The sequence below is a fragment of the Pezoporus wallicus genome, unplaced genomic scaffold (assembly GCF_028554395.1).
Source record: "Pezoporus wallicus isolate ANWC-B61680 ecotype Strahan unplaced genomic scaffold, APGP_CSIRO_Pwel_v1 scaffold_13239, whole genome shotgun sequence".
Lineage (NCBI taxonomy): Eukaryota > Metazoa > Chordata > Aves > Psittaciformes > Psittacidae > Pezoporus > Pezoporus wallicus.
In genome coordinates, this window is record NW_026642052.1 from 6,764,906 (window position 1) to 6,790,721 (window position 25,816).

Consider the following 25,816-nt stretch of genomic DNA (forward strand, 5'->3'; position numbering starts at 1 on the left):
CTGCTGAGTCTGCATTCATTTATTTATTCTTGATGAATCAATGTCATATCTGAACAGAAGAAAACTTTCACACATCAGGTTACTGGAAAACAGTGGGTTTTGAACATGTAAACAAACATTAAGGGGAAAACAAACCAAATTCAATAATCTCTCCTGTCTAATAAAAGATCATGAAGTTCTTCTGCAAATACCTCACATTCATGATGAAAAGAAGGAACAAATAAAGAACAATCATTTGAGCCTGCCAAGGCAAAGCCCAGATGATTACTGGAATGATTATGGGGAAAAACTTCCTTTATGAGCAAATTCTTATGAATTGTCTCCTACAGAGCTTCCTGAGCTTCCTGCAGAACCTGCTGTGGGGACCACTGAGGGAACAGAAGCAGTGTCATAAAGAGAAAACAATGTTCTCCCTCTTATGAAGACATGATGCTGTTAGGGGGACATAGAATAGAGTATTTCAGTTGCAAGGGACCTACAACGATCATTGAGTCTGACTGTTTGACTACTTCAGGGCTGACAGCCAGATATGCCACTGCAAAACTGAGGCTTAATTTCTGAGTGAAAACCTCCCAACATCTGCATCATTTCTCAGAAAACAGGACCAGAAAAATTTAGATTATGTGCTTAAATGGTTGCTCACCAGTGCAGGCTTTGGTTGGAGCACAGCCTTTCAGAACTGCCTGGCCTAACAGAGATGTGCCACAGGTGCCCTTTTTCACGGTCAGCCTGTTAAAGACAGATGATCAGTAAGCAGTTATTAACAATTTATTAATAACTTAAATTTATTCTGACATGGCAGGGGGGTTGGAACTTGATGATCTTAAGATCCTTTCCAACCCTAACTATTCTATGATTCTATGAGATTGAATAGCTCCTTTTGTTTAGATTTTGAGATTTGAGTCTTGTTTTGTGTTGGCTTTTGACTAAGGAAGAAAATTGCCCTATTTAGAGAGGAGGAAAAGGGTCTAACTTCCCTCTTGCAGAGAACACTGAATCTCTCATGAGATGATTTCACACAGCCTCAAAAACCCACAAGTCACACACTAGTCTTAGAAATTCATGTGACAACTAACCAAGACTGCAAGGGACAGAGAAATAAAATACCTCTTCGTGTGTCAATGAATTATATTTTTATGACTACTGCAAGGTTGATAACTGCCTTCGGTAAAACTGGCTTCAACACCTATCATTTAAAACCAGATTAATTTAAGAGGAAACAGGCTGGGTTGCATGAATTCATCTTTTAATCACACATCAGCTGGAACATATGATGCGATCTTTATTTGAGCAAAGGCTTTGGGAGTTTTATGGGTAATTTCTTGAGATTCGCGAGTGCCCGCTGATACTTTGCAAAGTTTAAGTCGGGGAGGTCACAGCAAGATGAGGAGCAGAAGGCAAGCAGCAGGGAGGCTCTCAGGTCGAGCCCCGAAAAGCCATTGTTCGGCTTTAAAAACGACTGAATTGTCCCGAGCCCGCTGGCGACAGTGCGGTGCAAGCGGGCTTCTGTTCGGGGGCAGCGGCACCCTCAGTCTCACCCTCCCGGCCCTGCCGGAGGCGGCTCGGGGTGGCCGGTGGAGGCGGGGGTCAGCCCGGCCTCCGGTCAGCCGCCGGCACTGAGCCCGGCGAGGGGCGGGGGGGACGGCGGCGACACTCTAGAAAGCTGTGTTCCCTCTGCGAGGGGGTGCAGTTGCTGCTGCTCCTCAGGCAGCCCTCGCAGGATGCCGTTCCAGCACGGCTCTGCCCGGACGCGGCAGCGCACCGTCCTGCTGGTGGGGATCGTGGTGCTGCTGGCCGGCCTCGTCCTCGCCGTCGTGCTGGCCTCCATCCTGACTCACGGGAAGCCGGAGGGCAGTCCTGAAATGCTGAAGTGGAAGGACAGAGGGACCACTAAGAATCTGCAAGAAGTCATCCTGGGAAGATGCTACAACTACGTCATGGCACGGCACTCTGAGCTGGGGTGAGTAGTGGTCTCAGTTGTGCACCGGGTGTGTAAAGTGAAGAGTGCTGTCTCCCACCTCCACCTGTCCATGTCCACTAGGTTTGCAGTAGCAGAAGGAAATCAGGGGACTAAGACCCCTGTTTTGCAGCAAACTGGGCAAACTCAGACAGCAACTGTCAGTGCCCGAATGGAGGCTTTTTAAGGAAACTACATGCAGAGCCAATGTAATACTAACCCTAGGTCAAAACATAATCAGAAATGCATTTTGCAACTTCCTTAGAGTCATAAAATAAAATAAATAAAATAATAAAATAAAATAAAATCTGTATCCTAACAGGTCTGAGTATGTGAAAGTGAATCAATTTGCTGTAAAGCTGATCTGCCAAAAATCCTGTAATGTGTGACCCCACATTCACATAACCAAAACTACGCAGGAGGGAGGAAAAGAAGAAGACTCAGCACAGATTTATAGAATGGACAAAGATGTTAGAAAGACATTAGAAAATATCTTGGGGTTATGCAAAACAGATGGTTTTGGTATGTGGGCAAGACCTCACAATGAGCACAGACAGCTTGCACAGGGAATGCAGACTGATCACAGCGGCAGCACGGCAGTCCCAGGCAAAACCTTCACCTGGGGGTGGTCCCTGCTCAGCCCATTACAACTGGCAGGGAAACACTCCTCTGCAGCAGAAGAGGATTGCCTGGGCCAAGATCTGCAGTAGAGTGTGAGGGCTAAGAACTGATTTATTGATCCCCTTCACCACAGGAAAAGGCAGACTATAAATATGGTGTGCCCCAGGCCTCCTGCAGGTAGTGAGGACACACAGAGTCTCCAGACAGGATCCAGAGCAGCCAGGGTCTCTCAGCAGGGACCCATCCATCACTTCTGTGGCACCAGCCACCCAATTTTGTGCCTGCAGTAAACCTCCAGCAGATATTTCCACCAATATGGCTTGAGCACCACAGGGCTGCCCCACACTCTGGCCAGGTGACAGAACCCTCCTGGTTTTTGTCTTAATAAAGACAATTGTCCCTCTCTTGTTTTCATGACATTAAACTGATGGGAACAAAGCTGTATGTAGTTTGCTTGCATTTGGACTTCCCTTGGCCTTGGATGTCTGGTGCTGTATGGAAAAGCAGCACTTGAAAGGAAATGGACACATGGAAAATAACGGGCCAGGAGTGCAGAGACTTTACATTAAACACCTAAGTGGGTTTAGTGAAGGGGGATTCTTTTACAAGTAAAGTAAAAAAGTTCCTGAAGCTTTTGGAAAATCATATACACATTTCTAAAATCACACATTATTTTATTAGAGAAGTGTGCACTCGGTATCTAAATCTGAAACTATTTTGAAGACTAAGAGCCTTTATTACTTATGCTTGTTTCATTCAAATTGGGGTGCTGTAAGAAACCCTTTTGTGTAAATATGTTTTCAGCCAACACATGTACATATTTGCTTGCAACACAGTCTGAATCCGGACCACAAATATTGCTGGGAATAATTAATTTAAGCCATTATTTCAAGGACACTGTGTAAAAAATCACAAACCCATGATCACGAGTTTTCTAAAAAGGCTGTTTTTACAAGGCATGACATTTTGTTCTGTTCATAATCCAACACTTTACTAGCTTCATGGCTGTGAGCTCACTTTCTTTCAAATTAAATGATTTCCGTATAGTAGCAGCCTTTTATTTTATGTAAGAGACAAATATGCTTGTTTACATACACTTCAAATGTTCAGGAGGTTCCTGAACAGAAAATCAAGTGTAGGTGCTTTTCTGGGAATCCAGCTTGAGATTCCCCATTTCTGCTCCTGCTGAGCTCTGTGCAGTCTGTCGTGTAACCAGCTGCTTCTGTTGCTGGCACTTCCTGATAATGAAGTGGGTGCCTTTAGGAAACATCAGAGAGGCCTGTATCTTTCATCCCACGCTCTTTCATCATTAATGTAGGCTTTGGATCTTGCGTTGTGTGGGATCTTTGATACACCTAATCAAAGATAAGGAGGAGGAACAGGGAACTACAGAAACTCAGGCAGGCTTATGAGCTACGGAAGCTGTGTCCTGTGCACGGCTAGGACTTCTGCTGCCACTGCTTCCACCATGGGAACCTTGCTGTCTTGGTTAGAAATCTTCTGATTTCCTCATAAATTTGTACAGTCTCTTCTTGCCCTTTTAATCTTACATAAACATGAGCAGTTGTTTAAAAAGCCCTGGGGTTGGTGAACTCATGGCCATTTCCTCATATTTTTACTTTTTTGTAGTAGAACCACTAAGTTACATCTTTGACAATTCTTTCTTTTTTTAATAGCAATTTAAGCACTGCAGTAGTTAGTGAGTGTGACTACTACTGTTTTGGAGTGCCATATTTCAAATTGGAATAGATAGCAGGTTTTGGAAAAAATGGGGAGTGTTGACATATAAATATGGACTTTTAAATATTTCTAGATATCGCAGCTGGAGTTAACATAGGCCAGGAGTCTACAGCCCCCATTTCAGCTGTACTTTTGCAACTGCATACTATAACTCATGTGAGAAAGCCATGGATGTGCTAGTGTACACCTTCACCATCATGGCTGTGCTTGTGTACACCTTCACCATCATGGCTGCTTCAGTCCTCGAGGATACCTCCTTGTGCTCTCCCTCATCTTACTGGAGCCCCAGATACTATACACAGTGGCCATGCTCTGGTCATGTTCTTCTCTTTTCCAGTATGATTCGTGGGCTGAACCCAAGCCCAGTGAGGCCACTGGAATGAGTTTTGTGAGCACATCATGCAATCAGATTTTAACCTGTTGATTTGCTTATTCGCCATAGTCACCAAAACATTTGGGTGCTGTATCAAACTTCATCACTAAAGAGCAGTTCTCAGGTGCTGTTTACAGCCCCTCCTGATGATAATTCTGTTCAACTGCCTGTGTGCAATTCAGTCCTTGGTTTTGTTTCTGCTGCTGGCTGGATGACTCATCATTTGTACACATAGTTTCCTCAGTTAGCCTTTCTGCTTAGATCTGTCGATGTGCCAAAACTCCGGAGAAAGAGGCAGGGAATACTGAATGTTTATATAACGCATTCTCAGTGTTAGCCCCATTTATTAGGAGAAAATGTGGATGGTATAGCAGCAGGCTTTGGGTGTTTTGTTCCCTGCATGCATTGTTGTACACCGGGATACTGCCATTAAAGAGCAGTATTTCTTTTTGGCTTCCCTGAAAAATGCTGGCTGCTGCCAGAAGATGGAGTTAAAGCAATAGTTTCTCACAGCTCAGTAGCATTATCTATTTTCAACATTAACAAAACCTGGAAGTTCTACTTTCGCTAGTCTTGCAAAAAAAAAAAAAACCTACCCATCAGCCACGGGCATTGGTATGTGTTGCAGTTTCATCTGAATAAAGGCCAAAGGCAGTCCGGTCTGAAGGAAGGATTTGACCTCAAATTACTTGTCTCCCCTATTCCAGTAGTACGGACTCCCTCTTGTGGCTATCACAATTCTCATACTCCGGGTCTCATGCAACGCAAATTCAAGTTTACAAGAATTTATCCCCGGTATAATAAAAGGAGGAAAGGGCAATGAGGTGCGCAGAGCTGCATGCTCACCAGCACCAGGCTTGTGCAGGGCCAGCTCAGCACCAGTCATCTGGCACATCAGTGCTGATCCAGACCAGTTGTGGCCACCCAATAACTTACCCGTTGCTGCAAGGACACTGTTAAAATGGTTTTGCACCTTCATTCCCACCGAGGAAGAACAGCTAGTAACAGACATAGCGTGAAACTTGTTGATAAGAAGTTAACTGATTTATTTTTCCCCTTCAGCAAGCTTTAATTGGCAGGCTGAGGTCAGATATGATCAGCACTTTGGGGAAGGAAGAGAGAAAACATGTTATCTGAAAGGTCATAGTCAGGAGTCCCCAGAACACAAACAATGCTTTTTCTATTTTTTTTTAATCTAGAAATAAACTCATTTAACATTTGCAGCTCAAGTGATTTTTCATTCCCAGATAATGATGACTGCCCCTCAGATCTGCAGCCACTTCTCCATCTCTGATCCACCCTAGCTAAGCCAAGCTTGCAAGGACCTATTTAAAACTGGCTGAAGTCTAACCTCTAGCAGTGAGAGAGCACCAAGGATACAGAGAGGGAGCCACTTCAGTAACGTGTGGGACTCTCCAGGCCCAGCAATCCTACTGTGCCTGAGTAAGCAGTGCAAACACCCAGTGATAAAGATGCAAAGCGCAGAACTTCAGTACATTTTTCATGCAATACTGTGTGGACACACAAGATGTACTTCCCCCGTAGATACAATTGGATCAACTAATGTTGTTTTCATAGTTTGCAGCAAATTCTTTCTATATCAAATTGTAACAGCCTGTAATTCCTTTGAATATAGTAAAAGTTGGTGCGTGTCCAGGAGAGATTTGTTTTCTGACTGCATGACCATGAATGCATTTTGCATTTCCATTCCTTTGCAGCCTGTGGAGATGGAGATATATTTTGTTAAAATGAACATATGGAACATAATTTTGTGTGAGATACTATTGCACTTGCAGCATAATTTCTTCCAGAAAGAAATCTGGGTTTTGTTGTATGCTGACTTTTGCATTTTGCCTTCATGCTTTGCTAGGCACTTTTACTCTGATTTCTTTGTATTTGTTCACTGGTTGTTAGCATTCTCATATCAAGCACGGCACTAAACAACAGCCATGATTTGATTCAGTGTCACAAAAATCTTAGCTTTATTTTATATAACCATGACATATGAAATTTACCTGAGATTTGTCTTTTCATTAAGAAAATATGCCTTATATAAGAGAAACCTTTACTGAATCTTCTGAAAAGTAGTGTTACAACCTAATAGTAATGAATTAGTACCCTATTAGAGTGCACTGCAGACTTCCAAAGCTTCTCAATTTAATATACATCAAAGTGCAAAGGATTTAGCTTTACTCAAAAACCCACACTATATTAAAAAAAAAAATTGAATTGTTACTGTTACGCCATCTCTTTTTGGTCCCAGAGCAAACAAATGGCTTTAGTTGCACTATCTGTGGAAAAGGACATGGGTTTCTGGTGGCAAAGCTGAACATTAGCCACCAATATGCCCTTGTGCAAAGGTGGGTGGTGTCTTGGGCTTCAGGAGGAATGCTGGCAGTGGGAAGAGGGAGCTGACCCTTCACCTCCACTCAGTACTGGCAAGATACATCAGGAGTGCTGGGTTCAGTTTTGGGCTCCCCGGTACAAGGGGGTCAGGGACATACTTGGAGCATGTCTAGTGAAGGACTGTGAAGACGACTGAAGTGTCTGACATACAGGAGGAGGCTGTGAGAGCTGAGACTATTCATCCTGGAGAAGAGAAGGCTCAGGGGGAATCTTATCAGTGTGTATAAATACCTGATGGGGGAAGTAAAGAAGAACAAGAAAGCCTTTCTCAGTGGTATCCAGTTACGGGACAAGAGCCAATGGACTTAAAATTTGGAATGTAATTAAAATACAGGAAATGCCTTTAAACATATTTTTTAAATTATTTTTTATTTATTTTTTTGACTGTGAGAGTGATCAAAGTGTGGAACAGGGTGTCTGGAGAGTTGGTGGAGACTCCGTCCTTGGAGATATTAAAAACCAGACTGGACATGGCCCTGACCAACCTTCTCTGAGCCAGGACTTGGGCTAAGTGATCTCCATAGGTACCTTCCTATTATTCTATTTCTTAGAAAATGCTTTCAGACTTGCAAGAAGTCCACTGGATAACTTACTTGGACCACCAGTGGTGCAAAAGCATTTTAGCTCATCTGTAGTGCCAGTGGTGTTAATATCTGTTGCTACAGTCAATATTAAGATGATCATGTAACATACCACTTATTAAATGCCCAAGTCAGAACATATGTTACAATGCTTCAGTGTACTCTTTTAATAGTCCCTTCCATACTTAATGTGCTAACATATTAACTTAATACCCTTTCTGTGTCAATCTTGTTGTATGAAGCGCGCAGAGCTCTGTTTTCTGTCCTTCAATATTTATAACAAGGTCTTAATTTACAATTGGTTTCCTCTGATTTGTGTGTGAGTGACTTTGACTGTTCTTGTCGTTTCTTGGTAATTACAATATAATCATTATCCTGCCCATGGCAGGGGGTTGGAACCAGGTGATCTTAAAGCTTCCTTCCAACCCAAACCATTCTATAATTCTATGATTGCAAATATTAGCAACTGTCTGAATCTTTCTTAAAGATACACTCTCTAGGCTGTGAAAAGTCATCCAATTCTGTGTAAAGCTTATACACAGTTCTGCACAAAACACCCTCCCAGGCTGTAACTCCACTGACAACAGCAACTGAAAGACAGAAAGTCCTGCAAATTTAACAGGGAGATGTCAAAAGATGTTTTGTCTTTCCTCCATTGCCAGCATCAATACACTTCTGAGGAACAGAAATGCTGCTGAAATCAGAATTTATCTCTTGCTTTGGCAGCCATATGTCAACTCATCTGTCTGTTGTCTATATTAAGTTATAATCATATGTAAATTGTTATTAGATGACTATGTATTTCTCATACACTCAAACTTATTACATTTATATAACAGTGGTTACATATTTACTGGTTCTTGCTGCAAGATTGTGTAGGATTTCAAATAGTATTTCACATTTGGGTTAGCCTACACATACTGCATCACAATTACCCACTGTCATACCTTGCAGTGAGTGTCTCCTTTGGTTTTAATCCCAGATACCAGAGAGAATATCATTCTGTCTGTACTGTCATTTTACACATTCATTAGAAGTATTTGTTGATGTTGATGATGTTGTTGCTGAAAGGTGGAATCCTGTTCGTCCCACCCCTCCTTGCTTCAGTTCTCCTGTAGCATCTGTAAAGATGCCAGTGAAAACAGCTGTGTTCAGAGGTGATACTACTCAGCTGACATTGATAAATTATGGCCAAAACTCAAGAGCTGTTTAGCGCCTCAGAGCACTGTGGGGAAATACAACTTTGCCTATGCATAGGGATAGGAGGAATAGATCCATTTTCCCTCTACGATCAAATGAAAACCTACCTCAGGTGTCCAAGAGTAGAAATAGATGCTAAAGATGCAGTTTATCTTCCCAAGAGATAACACCAAAATAAGGCATTAGCAAGGAGCTCACTCACACTTGTACTAAATCTCTGATCCGCTCCCTTGTCCTTGTCCCACTGACGCTTGCTACCCTTGAAGCAGGGTCTTCTCCTGACTTACTGCACTTATGCCGGATTCCAGCACTTTTAGTTCTATGAAAGCCCCCAATGTACTGCAAATTCATATTAAGGGAAAAAAACTAAAAAAGCATCTGCAGCTGCATTAAGCCATTGAGCATTTCCTTACTTACACATACCTTTATTTAGTTCATTCTTATAGAAGTGTTTTTCTAAGTTCAATATTAAAAATAAAACAATACTAATAATACACTTTCTAATCAAGAAGTAAGGTGCCGGTTTAAATTTGTTCCCTTTATTGTCTGTTGATGACATGGCCCTCACTTGGAAGCTTAAACTGTAGAGCAGTTATGGCTCTCTGTCAAAATTCAGTCCAGGTGAGACTTTCTGCCCTTCTGGAGGCTATGTCCCACTTACAGAGCATTGCTGAAACCACCGTCTGCTCAAGCAGCTTGGTTTTTCAACCAGGAAAGCTGAAATCAAGCCAGAAAAAGAATCTGCACAGACAGATGAAATCTTCCCTGGTTTATAGCTGCTACCTCGTGGTTCAGCCCTTCCTGGAAGGGTGGTAAGGCTTAGTGTTGTCCTGGAACCCTGATTCCCAACTCACATAAAATACTCTAGGACCTATAAATCAAAGCCACAAGTACACCTGTCCTTAAAACCTTCTCATTCCTGCCAAAGGTTAAGGACCGGTGTGACAAGGAGCTATAGTTTGCTCCAGGTCATTCCTTGGACACAAACATACGCAGCCCTGAGGTGCCCCCAGTAGAAATCTCACCTTGTACTCCTTTTCTCAGGCCTCCAGACTCCCCGTATCTGCCATGAGGAATCTAATTGCTCTCCCTACAGGTAACCTTCCCAGAAGTCATCTTTCTCTGAGGCAGAGTTTTGGATCTCTGTCTCTATTCCCAGTCAGTTCCTCCAATACTTTCTTTATTGGCTTATGAACTATTTAATTAGCAGAAAGCAATACTTACAAAATCAAGCTGCCAAAAAAATCAAGTATGTCATTCTCATATCGGAAAAAAGTCAGTTACCATAAATGTTGCAGTGGCAGACACTTTGCAATAATTAAACTAAGTGGGTAGCAAGAGGCTTGTACTCATTGAAGATGCTGGGATTGACAGCTCTTCCATAAGCTTCCTTCATCTTTTTCCTTGGTAATTTTTCCCTTCTCCATTATACCAATGCTAAAACCAGCATACAGTAATCTGTCTCCTCAAATCCTCAGCAACGACAGCATGTTGGCTGACCTCTGTTTATGCACATCTGCCTGATTTTTAGCACAAAGGTACCTGATGGGAGAGTTTAGGTGCTAGAATATGAAGGAAGCTGATCCGTTGCATGCACGTGCCCATTTTCTGACTCAGTGGTCTGGAGATGGGTCAGCCCCATGAAGAACTGCGAACCTCTGGTGCTGCCCTCAGCTGCGGCTGAGAAGTCCCTTCTCCCGCGTGATGGCAGTGTTCGCCTTGCGTTTAGCTCCTCGCAGCCGCTGCTCCGGGCCACTGCGGAGAAGTCAGACCACAGCCGCCTGGGCTGGGCTTGGAGGCAGCCCCACGGCAGCTACTCCGGAGCAGCAGAGGCATGGCGAGGCTGGGAGAGGGGAAGGGACAGCAGAAGGGAAAGCAGAAGTGTTTAGCGCATAAAAGGCAGCAAAAGGATTTTAGGTTACAGAGGGCTTCTCAACACAGGCATAAGGGTTACTGTTCATTGCATGATTTTTGACAACATAAAGACAGCCACTTGTAAGCTCACGTGAAAAAAAAACCAAATTGAATATGGATGTATAAATCGCACTGCTGTCTACAGCCGTCACAGTTACCTAAAAGAGAAAGATAAACTGGCACACAGGCAAAGATGTGTCTGTTAGGTGCAGGAATATTTCTACAGCATTTAGATGCTTTGACATGCGTTCTCCTTCTGAAACGTCTGAGCTTTTACAAGTGAAGACAATGGCTTAGACTCCCAGCAGGTTGTGAATTGGTCTTATGCCTTTGAGGAGCTTGGTTATAACCACAAACTTCTCACTGACTTTTTACAGAGCCATATTTCTGAGTGCTTAGTTGCATATCTGCATTACTGTTTTGGCTGATGGTGATAGCAAATGAGAAGGATTTTCGTATACAAACTGCAACTGGTGGGGAGGTTTGGTCTCTGCAAAGGGCAGCTGCTCAAAGGGCTCAGGGCACTGTGGCCAGCTCAGACTTCAGAGTCACAATTAAAACCTTGGTGTGTCCTGAAAACATTGCCATGTTTTAGAAGGAAAACTCAGGACCTTGGGAAAGCTCCTATTGATGGCAGGGGAGACCATGTCTCATGGGGAAAGTCTCTCTGCCTGGTAAAGCGATTTGAACAATACGGGCAGAGTTTATTGAGTTGCCAGAAAAAAGTCTGGAAGTCATTTTTCACTTGTAAATTTAAAATGGGTTCCATGCTTGAAGTATCTCTCGCAAATTCTGAGCGAAAAACTGGAGGCAACATCGCCCAAGGAAGCACTGCCCTTCTTAAGAGATTTTAACATGTCCAGTGCTAACTGAAAGACGTTGTTCACGGTGTAACTGAAATCAGTAGGGATGAAACTTATCCTTGGTACTATACCAATTAGATCCATTTCAACTGGGGATGAATTTGCACTATCATGTACAGTGAAAGGAAGAAAATAATTACAAACTAAATTTTAAAAAAGATATATTAATAGTGATTTCCCATGTAGCTCAATACCATCCCATTACTTTAAGTGAAAGGACACTCTTTCAAGGTTAGCCAGACCAGTGTACTGATATGCAAGAAATAATGACGCATAAGCTGTCTATTTTTCTAACATGCACATTAAAGTCTGGCTCTGAGGGTAGCTGCTAATGTGAATATTCTTGGCCCCAGCTTCCACTGAATAGATTAATGTGATATTCCTATAAAAGGTCAATGTATAGAAATACTCAAATTCACTGAAAAAAGCAACTTCGGCCCAAATATAAGGACAAATACAGGATACACTTTGCAGCATATATAACATTTGGATTTAATAAGGAAATGGTAGTTTTAATGGTTATTTGTATCCCAGCCCTTAGTTGGTGCTATACTGAGTGCAGGATGCAATCTCTGTCTCTGAAAGGTCATAAGGCAAGTTCTGCACGCCTCACTTTCTAGAGAAACGGTTGCAGGTTCTGTTCTTGAGCTTACAACAGGTTTCAGTGTTTCTTCTAGAGTCTGTTAGGTATTATTTCACATTTACCAGCATTTTCCAAACTCTATTCATTAAAAAAAAAAGAGTTTGAAAAAATGAAACATAAAATCATATTTCTATAAATACATATATATAGTATATTTATTTTGCATATTATTAAATTGGGATTGAATTTTTCAGATTCTGTAGAAGAATAAAAGGCCTTAAATATTTCAGCATAAACAAAGATAGCCTCAAAGGAAGAAATCCATTATGCATAAATATATGATATTCGCAGATACAATGCAGAATCTTTATGCAACTCAGAACACGCAAAAAACAGGGAAGGAGAGCACACAAGCCCTGCAGCAGAATGGTGTGTAAGAGTAGTATGCAAGCATATTGACCATGGACTCCCATATCCGAACTGGTTTAGTTTAATTGACTGGTAGACTGGTGATCTCTTTGGACCCTTCCATTCTTTTCCTAACCAAGAAAGAAAATAAAATGAAATGAACACATTTTGTGACTGAGAACTTCCCAATAAGGAGTTGGGAGCAGCCTTAAGAAGACAATTTGTTTTTCAGGCATTTTTAGGCAAGGCAGATGTACTTGTTCCAACCTGAAACTGTTCTTGCTGGAATTCTTAGCATTCCATGTGCCAGCAAACTTCTCATATTGTGTTCAGGAGACCCAGAGCTACAGCAGATTTCTGCCCTTAGCTCTGTTCAGCGTCAATTAAATGCTGCACATCAAACAAATACTTTCCTGCTGTGCTGGAAAAAGGGATAGGTGTAGGTAGATACTTATTGATAGTGTCTGCCTTAAGGGTGAGGTTGGACAGAGTGGCATATTTTCCTGGATCTGGGATTAACAAGTCCTGAAGTCTCCTCACTGCTTATTTTTTATATAGATCAACCAAAATTGCTGCTGTATGTGGCTGGAAATCTCTTTGAGATGTGAGGCAAAACCTGCATTTCATATCAGAGAAAGAGCTTTCCAATGGCAAATCAATGAATTACTATACTCAGTTGTAAAATTATACACGTTGATAGGTGAGGACAGTGAAAATGAAATATTGATTAGCTTTCATATGTGGTTTTTTTTTTACATTAAAGATCTGTATTTTGCTTTCTAAAACAATGATGAAATTGCCTAGTTTCTATATCATTAGACTATACCTTATCAGTCCTCTTCATGCCTTATCATTCTTCTGTGTGGTACAACTAAAAGCACCACACCAATTACCAGCTGCAGGAGAGCTTCCCTTTTTGGAGGCTAAGCACTTCTATGACAGTAAACACATAGTTTTGCTCAGCTCTGCCAGGGCTGTGGATGAAGCCTCTCCTTTCCTATCTGAGTGACATCCATGCATATCATCAAGTGATGAGCTTGGTGTCTTGAAATTCTGGAAACCTGGTGCTTTGTATCTGTGATTCAGCAAATTGTCTCGGCAGGACTGTGAATCAGCTCAGTTGTTGTTGCTTTGCATGTCTTACAGCCATGACTTGAGTCCAGCAGCAGAAATGTTTTGTATGATGTCTCCCACTGACCTCTCTGCTTTGGAAATTAAAAACCCAGTTTTTTCTTAGGATTCCTTGAAAATATTTTGTTTTCTGAGACCAAGCTTAAAACTTTGTAATACAAAAGGATAAATGACCAGGTAACCAGCTCTCACCTGAGGCTCTTATGCTGTTACGTGTAACACATTTCTGGAGCAGCTTATAAAGGAAAGTCCTGACAGGAGGCCAAATCATTTGACAGAAAGTGTGCTCCATGTAAATGTCTGTGAGAAGCACCAGTGCTTACAGCCAAGCCCTACAAATTCTCTTTACGATACCACTGACTGTGCAAAGCAAAGGGGACAGCTGCCTATTCAGTAAAGTCACCCTTTAATCAGCAGGAGCCCTCTCCCTTGGCTGATTCAGCGTGGTCGTGTTGTAATCCTATGTGGCAGGCAGAGGTATTTAAAACTTCCCAATGCCTAATGAAGTACCACAGTTGAGAAGATGGCCTCGGTGGGCTGCTTACAAGGTTTGCAGCCAGCTACAGGCTCCTCCAGGAGAAAATTTAATACACCCAAGTTAAATTCTGCTAAGTAAAACATGTGAATGCTCCCTGACATGACTGTGCAACAGCAATGACTGTGCTCCCTACAACATCTGTAGTTTGGCTTCTTATTTCTACAGTGACTGTAACTGAAAGTGCTTTTAGGCTCCTGGATAAAAGACCATAGCCTGGTAAAAAAGCATCATTGCTATTAGTCACTGCTTACCTGGAGGTAAATATGGCTTGTGTAAACAGGAGGCATGGTTCTTACTCTGCAGGAGCTGCCCCTGTGACAGACTGGCATAGTAAGAAATGCAATTCAGCATGTGGTCAGAGCTGCCCTGTTGTCATACTGTCAAACTGTCTGGCTGTTTGTCATACAGCCAGAGAGCTGCCTTGTCCCTGTCCCCAGGCTCTGTCTGCATTTCAGACAGAACTGTACAGTGGCAATACCCAAGTTTGTTTCAAATCAGCAAGGTCAGGCTGCAGGATGTCTGCAGCCCAGACAGAGCTCTGTAGCTTAATGTGCTTGGCTGCCCCAAGAGGGAGAGATGAGGACACATTCACCATAGACTTCATGGGGGAGGACTGGAAGAAACTGGGGCATGGAAACCTGTAAAAACCACCTTACTGGTATGACCTCCCAATAGCTGTTATCATGTATAATGCTAAGTTAGATTTGTTACTGCATAAATAAAGGCAGAAGGGAAGGCAAGCCAAGGACATCTTGGTGTGGATTGCCTGGTCCTGCTCAGTGTGATACTGACCCAAGCCCCAGGACAGAGGCATTCCCTCTGGTATGTAGTGCTGTCGCTTTCTTCTGGACACAGAGAGAGTCTGGCCTTCTCTTTGTGTGACATTTATTTTCCATAAGACTTAGGAAGGGAAGAAAGACCATTCATGTCCAGACAGCAAGGGAACAGCCAGGAGTTGACAAGTGGCTCTGGGTCCTGCAGTTTGGAAGGGGCCTGTGTAATACAGCTCAACTCTCTGTGCTCCAGCTTGCAATTCCGATGCTCAGATGGGCACTCAGTAGAAATCGTGATCAAGTTCAGTAGTAGGAATGAGATCACAGGCCTACAGGGAAGATTAACTTGAAAATGTTTGGAAATCTTCAATGAATTACTACCACATTTCTTAATCCCTTTAGGACTATTTTCAAGACTAATCAAATTCCACATCCTACATGTTACCTGCCTATCAAATGGTAACAAAGCCTGCAGCTGCATGTCTCTCACATAGTAATTGATCAGTGCTACTTTTATAGTGCTCTGAAGGCATTAGTTTCTTTACACAAGACAGTCCATTCTTGAAATGGCTTATAGCAGGAACGCACTAGGAGAAGATTGCAAACAGTGAAGAAAGAGTGGATGAGTCAGTGACAGTCAGAAGAGATCCATTCAGACAAGCAGACAGTAGGATAATGCAGTCAGCATATTACATTTACATAAAAATAGGGAAGAGGAGGATGCGGAATCACTGCAATACTGTCACTGCTGCAATGAGAGGGGCAGGCTTTCTGCAAGACCTGAAACTATGGGAGCATGAAGAGGAAGGGAAGTGTGCCCAGGGGGACACAGCCTGGCAAACACATACTACAGACAATAATTATGAATTACTTTATGTTTGCATTCATTACCTCAAGTACATGAAAGCAGATGTTCTGGGCTGTCCCAGACATCGTATGTGGCAGCCTCAACAAAGGAGCCATGGCACTGCTTCAGCACAGGGATACAATTGCTTGTCCACACTGCAACAGATTTCCTCTCAGTAGTACAAAAGGAGTCCTGCTTCTGTCAGCAGAGAGGTGCTTTTTTTCCTAGGCTGATGAAGTAGCATCTTAAGAAACAAATGTAGGCTGAAGTGGCAGGGTGTGTCATGGCATGAAGCAGTTCCCCCCATGCAAATTTAGTGGAGTTCTGACTCATGCCAGTGAGAGCAATAGGGCCTGAACCTGTAACACAGTGGAGGATCAGCATGAGACTGGAAAAACCTACTGGAGACCAAGCACTTGGTCTGGATCTTGGTTGTACGTGTGCAAATCCGTTGTGGCTCCAGTAAAGTCAATACCTGCAAATTAGTGCATAAATGAAAATAATATCAGGTCCACAACAGCCAGAGCCCTGCTTTTGTTTTAGGTAAAAGTGTAGATACTATTTCTGTAGGGTTGAATGCTCCACAGGGAGACACATGGGCATATTTTTGGCTCACTGTACCTGAGGAGGAAGTATTCTTCAGCCCTAGTTTTAAAATGTAGAAGCTACAGTCTGCCACGTGTACTGCTCATGATTTGTCATGAATAATCAAGAAATGTGATTTTCTGGTTATGTGATATCAGCACTGCTGTTTTTAGGGGACAAAATCATAGAGGACATTCAGATGCTGCAATAATCAGTAATTTAAAATGCAGGAGAGAGAGAAAATTGTTTTAGAAGTGCTCATTCCTTATTTTATACTTAATTTGCTGAAGATACGCTGCTTTTGTAACAGATTATGTATTTTTGTGCCTGAGCATAATTAGAACTCCTTTAAAATCTGATCCATAGTATTTAACCATAACAGAAAGAGATCCTTTCATATCCATAAATACTCATAAATTCTAACTAACTCTGGTTTAATCTTTTGGCAGACATATGGATTGCCTAAAAATATGGGAATCATTAAAACAGGCATTCATTTACAAGAATCCCTGTAATATTACATCAGAAGATTACCAGCCTCTAATGGAGTTAGCGAGTCACCCTATACCCTGTAACAAGGTAACATTACAATGCACGGTGGGCTTCTTAAGTAGGGTTGTTGAGGGATGGCATGTCTGAGCGGTGCTCTGGGTGATGGGATCTTGTCCATAATGGTTATGAGGGTCTATAGGTCCACAAGGATTGTATTTCTCTCTTGTGCTTACTGCAATAGTGCTGCAGCTATCACCTTTGGACCCAAATAAACCTGTTAAGTCTCTGTCACTGGAAATCATCACTATGCAAGGCTTCACTCAAACCTCAGTACTGGAGTGATCCTGGTGAAGTGATGGAGATGCTCCTGTTCCGTAAGCATACAGCTCTCTGTAAGGAGCATGCGGTCATGCTGTTAGAGGGACACTGCTTCTGAAACACTGCTCTTCCATGTGCAGTTCAAAACACACTACAAATTAGGTGTTTATCCTATGAGAACTAGACAAAACCTTTCCTTAATCATGCTTTACAGTCTGAGCACTTCAATTTCCACAAAAAGTAACCACCCAAATAGATTTTGGAAATGGGAATGTAGGCTGGAGAAATAAGAACTGACCGACTAAGGGGAACTTGCATCATTTCAATGAAAACTAAAACCCCTTCATTGTCATGAAAACTTTTTTGTTTTCTCCAGGAAAAATGCCTCACCAGCTCTAGTGTAAGTGTCACTTATTAAACATTGTACCTTATTTCACAGTCACTGTTTTGGAGCAAGACAAATGACCTCGCTCATCGTTACACAAAATCCAACCAAAATTTCTTTACTTTGGAGGACACCTTGTTGGGTTATATGGCTGATGGGGTTTCATGGTGTGGAGACCCCTCTGCCCCAGGTAATAAGTCCTATTTTTTTACAAAACAAATATGAACATTTGAATTCCAGATTATTCTTTTCTCTTGTATATCTAAATACAATCCTTTCCACATATTCTTTTCTTGTAATTCAGTTTAAAACTTTTATTGTATTTCTGTCCCATGTTATGAAAGACTGAAAATAATACTTAGTTCTTGAGTTAATTTAAAAAACACAACTTTGGCTGTTATTAAAACACCAAGTTGCTGCTTAGACTAATGGTCACATCTAACCCTCTTTATTTAGTTTACTTGCTTCCTTCCTGCGACTTCTATGGGACAGATTGCAAAACAAGATTGCCAATCAAAAAGGTCCTGGGTGTAGGCCAGTCAAAGTGGAGGGGTAGCATGCAGGTACCCTGGGGTTACGGCTGCCTGCATGACTCCTGGGTGGGTGTTTAAGGCTGGCAACCTCTAAACTGGGCTGGAACTACTGAAGATGTTGAGCAAAGTTTAATTTTGCAAATGCAATCAGAGAGTATTTGTCAAGGGCCAACCTATTTCTCACATTTAGGACACTTTATCTTCCTGTATCACTTTTCTGGGAATTATTTGCATGCAGGGCCTGTAGCTGCCTCCCTAAAATGTGTGTGAGCATACAGGAAAACCTTTGAATGCATGCAAATTCCTTTTCCTCTTAGAGCCCATGTCCTATGTGGGCTTCTTGCTTTTGAAGGAGCAAATCTTTCTGCCATCCTTAGTCAGCTCTCAAAGCCATCCAAACATTGCAACAATATTTGTTATAACCTTAGCTATTTTACAAATGTATTTCTTCTCAGGAATCAACTATGAATCTTGTCCAAAACGAAGTGAATGTGAAAGCAACCCTGTCTCTGTGTTCTGGAAATTGGCATCCAAGATGGTAAGATCTAGAATAAATCTCCCCAAATCCAAGAATGTTGAAATGTATTAAGTTGCTAACACTGCCAAAAATGTGAATTTGCAGATTGGACTTAGAACATGGAATAGTGGAAGTTCACACGAGCTTTGGCTGCAGGTGCTAAAAATCTTGTGGAAATTTGTATTTCAAAGGTCCCATATTTTATGTATGGTATTTAATGTCACTGTAGTTGGGGCATTCTTATCTGTGGACTGTGCCACTGTCTAGAGCAACACCTGGCAGACAGCTGGAGCTTTGCAAATAACATTTACAATAACAATAATCACCACCTTAACTATATCAGAGGATGGAACGTGCTAAAACAAAATTCATTTCAGCACATTAATGTTGAGAGCAGTGCCTGAATTGGCACGGGAACATTCAAAGCAGCAGGCAATCCCCTTCCAACTTCCCGCACAAACCTGAAGAGCACGTCTTCTCGCAGCGGTAGCTGGCAAGGCTCCTATGATGTACCCACCCGTGTGCACATGCCAACTCCCGTCACACAAACGAGACCCTGCTACCCCAAGTTAAGCAGTCAGTCTGGCATTGCTCAATCAGCACTTTACACAGGAAAAGTGCCAGGAAAGAACCTGCTCTCCCATATCAGTTTGATTTTACATGTCTCTCAAGACCTCACCCTTGCTATGACTGTTAGTAGCTGACTGCTCAGGTGGAAAGCAAACATTCCTGTATGCTTCAGCTCTCATGTACGTAAGAAAGTCTATTCATTGTAAAAATATACTGTTTTGTGGGTGAACTAGTGTACATTATTTTTCCAAGGTCAAAACAGTTTCTATATTCTCATTAATCACCTCAGTTCCAGCGTCCAGGAGGGACAGACCACCACACAGAGCCAGACTTGCTCAGCTGCAGGCTTTCTAGATAAAACAAATGTAAAATCTACTAAAAGTCATGATTATTACATTAGAAAGTTACAAATAACAAAACTTTCCTGCAGTTTCACAGCTCCTGAGATCTGAGTTTGAGCCACACTTGTTTAGATGTAACACTTGGAAGATTTGATAAGTACAGTCCCCTGTGTTAAGCTTTTGAAAAATTCTTTGTCTTACCACGGATTACCTATATCTAGTGAGTACTTTATGTTGTAAACTTGGAAGTCTTTAAATATTCAGACAGAAGTTTTAAATAACAGAACAGTGATTACATGATCCAGTAATTTAAAAATCAAATCAAACAAATCTCAATGATGTGTTTGACTAAAACCACTGTGGAGAAAATTTCCAAGCCACAGAAGAGCATAGAGCATGAGTCACAAGGTAATGAATGCACAATAGTTTGTGTGTCCTTAAACCAGTGGTACCTCTGTTCTGGCTCTACCTCACCACTGGAGCTAAAGCAGGGCTATTCCACTTTACTACAGCCCCATCAGGCAGCTGAAGTTGGGGAGCTCTGGAAAGCCCTGTAAAACCTGAAACCAGCAGTGTCAGCAGAGTTCCTATATTGATCGCTGCAGTCTCAGACTGACACTTCATACCCGGCTACTGCACCTTTATCACAGTTTTGCCATAGCTTTTAGAGGCTTTTATTTTTTTTGCACTGACATGTTCTGTAAAAATATTGGCCAGATCCTGCACTTGTATAAGTCAGTTCTGATGACATCAAAGAAGTTACAGTGATTTCTACTAGCTGCAAGTCTGTCATGGCTCTGCTTGTAGTACCAGAATATAATGTCCATTTGCTTTGTTCAGTTTGCAGAAACAGCATGTGGTGTGGTTCAAGTGATGCTCAATGGATCACTAGAAGCTGGAGCTTTCAAAAGCAGCAGGTATTTACTTAGCATACTACGGTCCAAGTTTCTGTGGGGCCTGTGTGCTGGTGAACATGCCTTTGCTAGTGAGTGCCAGTGCAGAATAGATTCTGGTAAACTCATATAGGGGTCTAAACCATTGGCTGCTGTAGAGCTGATTCACTTAACTCCTTCTATACAGTGACTGTAATTGAAATCTACCAGAGAGTATGCAGATGGAGCAAACAGTATGTTCTTACTGCACAAAGTAACTTTATTGGTGCATTGATGGTGCATTTATTCATTATGAATGACACATTTCTAACTGTTTATGGAGTTGACTGGATTTTACCCTTCCAGACTGTGCAGTCTTGAATAATATTGAAAGGTATTGAAGAATATGCTGGTTGGGAGAACAGCCATGCTTATTTCCCTTGCTCCAAACCAAATCAATAGCAAGTAAATCACACAGGAGAAAAGATGGAAAAACTTCATCTTGTTTCAGCCTGCAGATAGTTCTGCTGACAGTGAAATAAGAATGGGGAGAAAATATTTTACCATAAGGCAATTAAAGAGTCTATGAAAATCCATTAACTAGCAAGATAATGTTCTTTCAGGGAGAATAATAGCAGCACTAGTATTTGGGTATCACACTCTGTACAACTTTCTCATATAACTAAGAATGTTTTGCTTTTTCATGCCCCATTCTTACAGCATCTTTGGAAGCATTGAGATCTTTAACCTAAATCCAGATAAAGTCTCTGCAGTACACGTTTGGCTTATGCATGACATTGGCGGACCTCAAAGGTAAGTCATGTTGGTATGAAACAATGACAGTGTGTGAGAGACAGATGGCACCGTTTTGATGAGTGACTGTCTAACAGTAACCATGTGTTAAAACTTGCTCTACATTCACTCTCTTAGCTGCTTACTTTATTGAAAAGAATAACAGTTGTACTGTTGTTTTCTTTAGTATTTTCCATAGATACTCCTGAACTGTTATAGTTAAGACGCAGTGACATTTCCCTTGCTTTCAAGGGGTCCCATGACCTTTACATTCCTTCCAACCTCACAAATCTACACACCTTTAATGTGGGTGCATCACAGAAGTCACAGAACAGGCTATGTTTTCAGGGTGAACAGTGGAAAAATATGTTTTTTCACAGGAATAGTACAATTATTGCTGAGCAGAACCATTTTTGATAAACTAATGTCAAAAGCTGGAACAGGTTTCCCAGAGAGGTTGCAGAGTCTCCATCTGTTGGACATACTTGAAACCCGAGTGGGTCCTGGGTAACTTACTCTAACTAATATTGGCTGTACATCTCAATCAGTCACTCAGCCTCTTGTCAAAAACAGAGCAGAGGCAGTCACAGACTGAGTCAAACAGATAGGAGATGCTCATATCCTGCTTCCACCCATGTTTTCTACCTGCTTCATCCTAGCTCACGTCCTGCCTGGGACTTAGCTGCTGGTTTTCATGACTTGCCCTTTCTCATCACACAGATGACTTGATCCCTTTGTCGTTCCAGAGACTGAATAAGCTTCATTTCATACTCCTGTGGATGGAGGCGAGCAGCAGCTCTGGAGCAGTTCTAGAGCACATTGAACTGTGACTGGAACTGAGTTATTTCCCACAGATACCTACTTGCAGAAAGTTCTTGTGCAAGATGCACAGCTGAATATCACATAGTTTCTACCAGCGAAGGCCCAATGGTAGCCAAAACTCCACACACCAATGGACTTTACAGCGCATTAACAAATGAGCTTTTGAAGAATCTTACCTGAAATAAAGCAAAGTGACATAGTGTGGAATGTATCTGAGCTTCTTGTACACACAAGGAACACAAGTAATGAAAGACTTTTCTCTCCAGTGAATCCTGCTCAGGTTATTCCATAAAGAGGTTAAAAAGCATCTTAGAAGAACGAAACTTTCAGATCACCTGTGAAGACAATTACAGGTAATTACTTGTTCTTATTGGTGGTGACTTCTTAACACAAAACTAATACTGCATCTCCCTCTTGACTCAATCTAGGTTTACAGCAAGCTAGAAGAGAGTCCTCTCTTACTGCCGTCTCATCCTTTGGATGTGGCTGTGTGGTTCTCAGGAGCTTCCACTCTGGCTGCAGACCTCCTGTTGGCTGGGTCTGGGGTTTGCTCTCTGCCCTGCACTTGCCATTGAGCAAGTTCAATTGGCAACCCAGCCTTCTTCAACAGATTCTCATCTGACCAGGCTTTTACACACAGTAATCAGATCCAAATAGGAGCTTTTCCTTCACTATAGCTTAAGCTTACTTTCTATCCAGCTGCTTTGTCAGAGTGAGGCATTGAAACATGATAAGCATTAGTAATTACTATAATTCACCATTGTCAGGAGAGAAAAAGAGGAGTCCAGGAAACAGCAGCCCAATTTCAGACTTGCCTATTGAAGAGATGGAAAAGTCTGAGGTCCTTTATCCCTCTGTGTGGTTTCAGAGACCTTCATTAGTGCTCTTTAGTGACATTAGAAAAGCAGCAGATGTTCAATATTACTCATATCTGCCAGGAACAACTTCTCAGAGTGAAGGATTCACACTTGGGTAAGAGCGTTTCCAAAGGAAACAAACATTTCTACAGACCACTGAACTCATTCCATTAGTATTAAATAAGGAAAAGTTGGTCTGCAAAGGAGACAAATTCCTTTTCTGGTGATAGAGCTTTAATCCTGATGGCAGAGCAATATATTGCTGTTCAGGTATTGCTGAACCTGACTAATGGGTGCTCTGCACATTGTGAAAATATTAACACTGGTGTGGTGTGTAAATGTGCCGAACTGTGTATGTGTACTCGCTTTCTTTTTGGGTACATGCAGCCTCTAACTAGTACTCCCAGGACCTGTAAGTAGGCACAGATCATTTCAGCCTGTGGTGAAATAAACTAGGGGACCAGGGAGGAATGAGAAATATGTAGTACTTTAGATCTGTTGTGGCTTAATTCAAGGAGAAACCTGAAACACATCGTGAAGAGTTGTTGACACAATTGTTGCTGTGGATCACAACTCACTTCTTAAGATGGAATAACAAGTAGATCTTTTTGTCAGAGCTCAACTAAGACATACATAGACAACTGTGTAAAGTGACATGAACAGTTAATTTTACTATTCTTTATAGAGAGCAATAATAAACTAACCAATTTGCATGTGCAGTAAAACTCTTTGGAATAGACTGTATAAATGAGCTTCTCTCCCCTGAAGTTATTCCAAACAGAACCATGTGGGTCCATACCAGCTGAGCATCTGTTTTTTCACGCCATGTAGCAATCCATGCTGATCATTTTCTCTTGCTTTTGTCCATGGCAGCAGTGCCTTCCAGAAGTAACTTAAAAAATAGATTCACTGGATATACTTCTAGCAAAATACCTAATCCTGTCTGACATGGTTAGCAACAGCTTTACATTATAGCAATAGGGGTTACCACTGAGTAAGCAGGATGGTGAACTTCCAGCGTGGCAGCAACTCCGCACTCCGCAGTCTGTGAAAGAGATCTTACTTCTTCATAATTATTGTCTTATCACAGCATAGCTGACATGGTGTGAGTTCACATCCTACTTTATTTTGTACTCACCTGCTCTTGTCCTTAGCCCCTGTAAACACCAAAGTTATCTTTTCGCAGCAAGATCTAAAAAACTATCTCCTAAGCCATCCACTTGTTAAGCTCGTATATAACACACACTTTGACTTTCACATTGCACGTAGTGACTGTGGAGCCATTCTGTTGTACTTGCAAAGTGGTTACTTTTGTTTGCCTTTGTGTCTTGTCACAGGCCAGTTCAGCTCCTTCAGTGTGTGCATAACCCTGACCACACAGACTGCAGACTTTGCGCCAGCTCCACGGCAGCTCCATGAGACGGAGTCCTCCAAGTTACTGAACTTGACTGTGTGTAAAGCTGGAAAAGATGTGGCTAAATAGCTTAGGGTGATAAATAGTAGCGTGGTGTGTACAAAATCCATGACCTGAAAACCTTGCTGTGATACTAACAGCCACATAGCAGCAGATGATACTTTAGGTGTGATGACTGTACACATATGCACACAACACACTATTTCAGAGAGGCTGGGGGATGTTCGGTGGGTGAGGGCAGATGCTTTGCCCTGGTTTGCCCCCTCCTGTACAACTCCACTTGTGCCCAGGGGCTCAGAGCGGGGATTTCCTGGGGTGTGCACGGAGAAGAAAAAGAATTTCCAGAGGTAGGACTTGCTGGCATCAGCACTCAGCTTCCTCCCTGCTGGAAAGCTGGATGGAAAATGACCAAAGCGTTCTACATTCTCTTTGCATCCCAGTGCAACATCCCCCAGAGAGGAACATTGCCCCATGGCACATGGTATAGATCATGTTGCTCCCAGAGACTGTGGCACCTCAGAGCAGATAAAGCAAGCAATGGGAGAGACAGAGCCTCCTTTTAATGGGCATCATAAGTAAGTGGCTGGTGGGGAAATGACAGAGCTGAGCCAAGAAAAGACCAGAAACCACTCAGAGGGTTGCCAGGAGCTGTAAGGACATGTCAAGCATGTAGCTGGGGAGAGAAAATAGCAAGACTGACTCAGACAGCCCCATTAAAATCCTACTGTAAACACCACTGCAGTTCACATTACATTTCATCCTTAATATAGCAGCAAGTGTAAGCCTTCCAGCTTTCGTTGAAGGTCCCTCAGGCCACAGGCTGGCCAGCCACTGGAATAGAGACAAACATCAAACAGTTGCCACAATAAGGAGTCTCTCTTGACCTCAGTTTCTGAGGTGAAAGGTGATGCCTTACAGTGTATAATTCATAGGCACAGACATGCTGCAGTACACTGAACCAGCAGGTTTCATTGATTTTGTTTGATTTCTATACTACTGCTCTCACATGCATAGTCAAGTGCAGGTTTATAACAAAACAAAGATCTGAGGCCAGCTTGTGGTCATGGCTGCAGTGCCTTTGTGCAGTGTCATCGGCACTAACAATACTGAGCAGGTTTTGCTACAGATATACTCTCAGGTGTTGCAGCACCAGCATAACTAGCCATTGTCAATTCAGTAGGCAGACCGAGGTTCCCATGATCCCATAGGCAGAAGGTTATAATACTCTTTGTTTTAGTGACTACCCAGAGTGTGAAGCATCCTTACAGAACTACACAAACCGGTGTAATTTCTTGCACCTCTAGAGGAGCCCTTTCTCTGTAATACACAGGCCTGCACTGAGCATAGCTGGACCAGACTCAAAGCCTCACCCATAATGTTTAC

The 25,816-nt window shown here is 42.2% G+C and overlaps 1 protein-coding gene across 1 annotated transcript; it reads left to right on the forward strand.

Annotated features, from left to right (window-relative positions):
- Positions 1-1,662: 1,662 nt before the first annotated feature.
- On the forward strand, positions 1,663-25,566 carry CD38 (CD38 molecule). Its single transcript, XM_057426660.1, has 8 exons — positions 1,663-1,960; positions 16,970-17,099; positions 17,770-17,905; positions 18,704-18,786; positions 20,517-20,593; positions 21,269-21,361; positions 22,429-22,515; positions 24,357-25,566. The coding sequence occupies exons 1-8, from the start codon at positions 1,722-1,724 to the stop codon at positions 24,436-24,438; spliced, it is 927 nt and encodes a 308-aa protein (XP_057282643.1). The 5' UTR covers positions 1,663-1,721; the 3' UTR covers positions 24,439-25,566.
- The last annotated feature ends 250 nt before the right edge of the window (positions 25,567-25,816 follow it).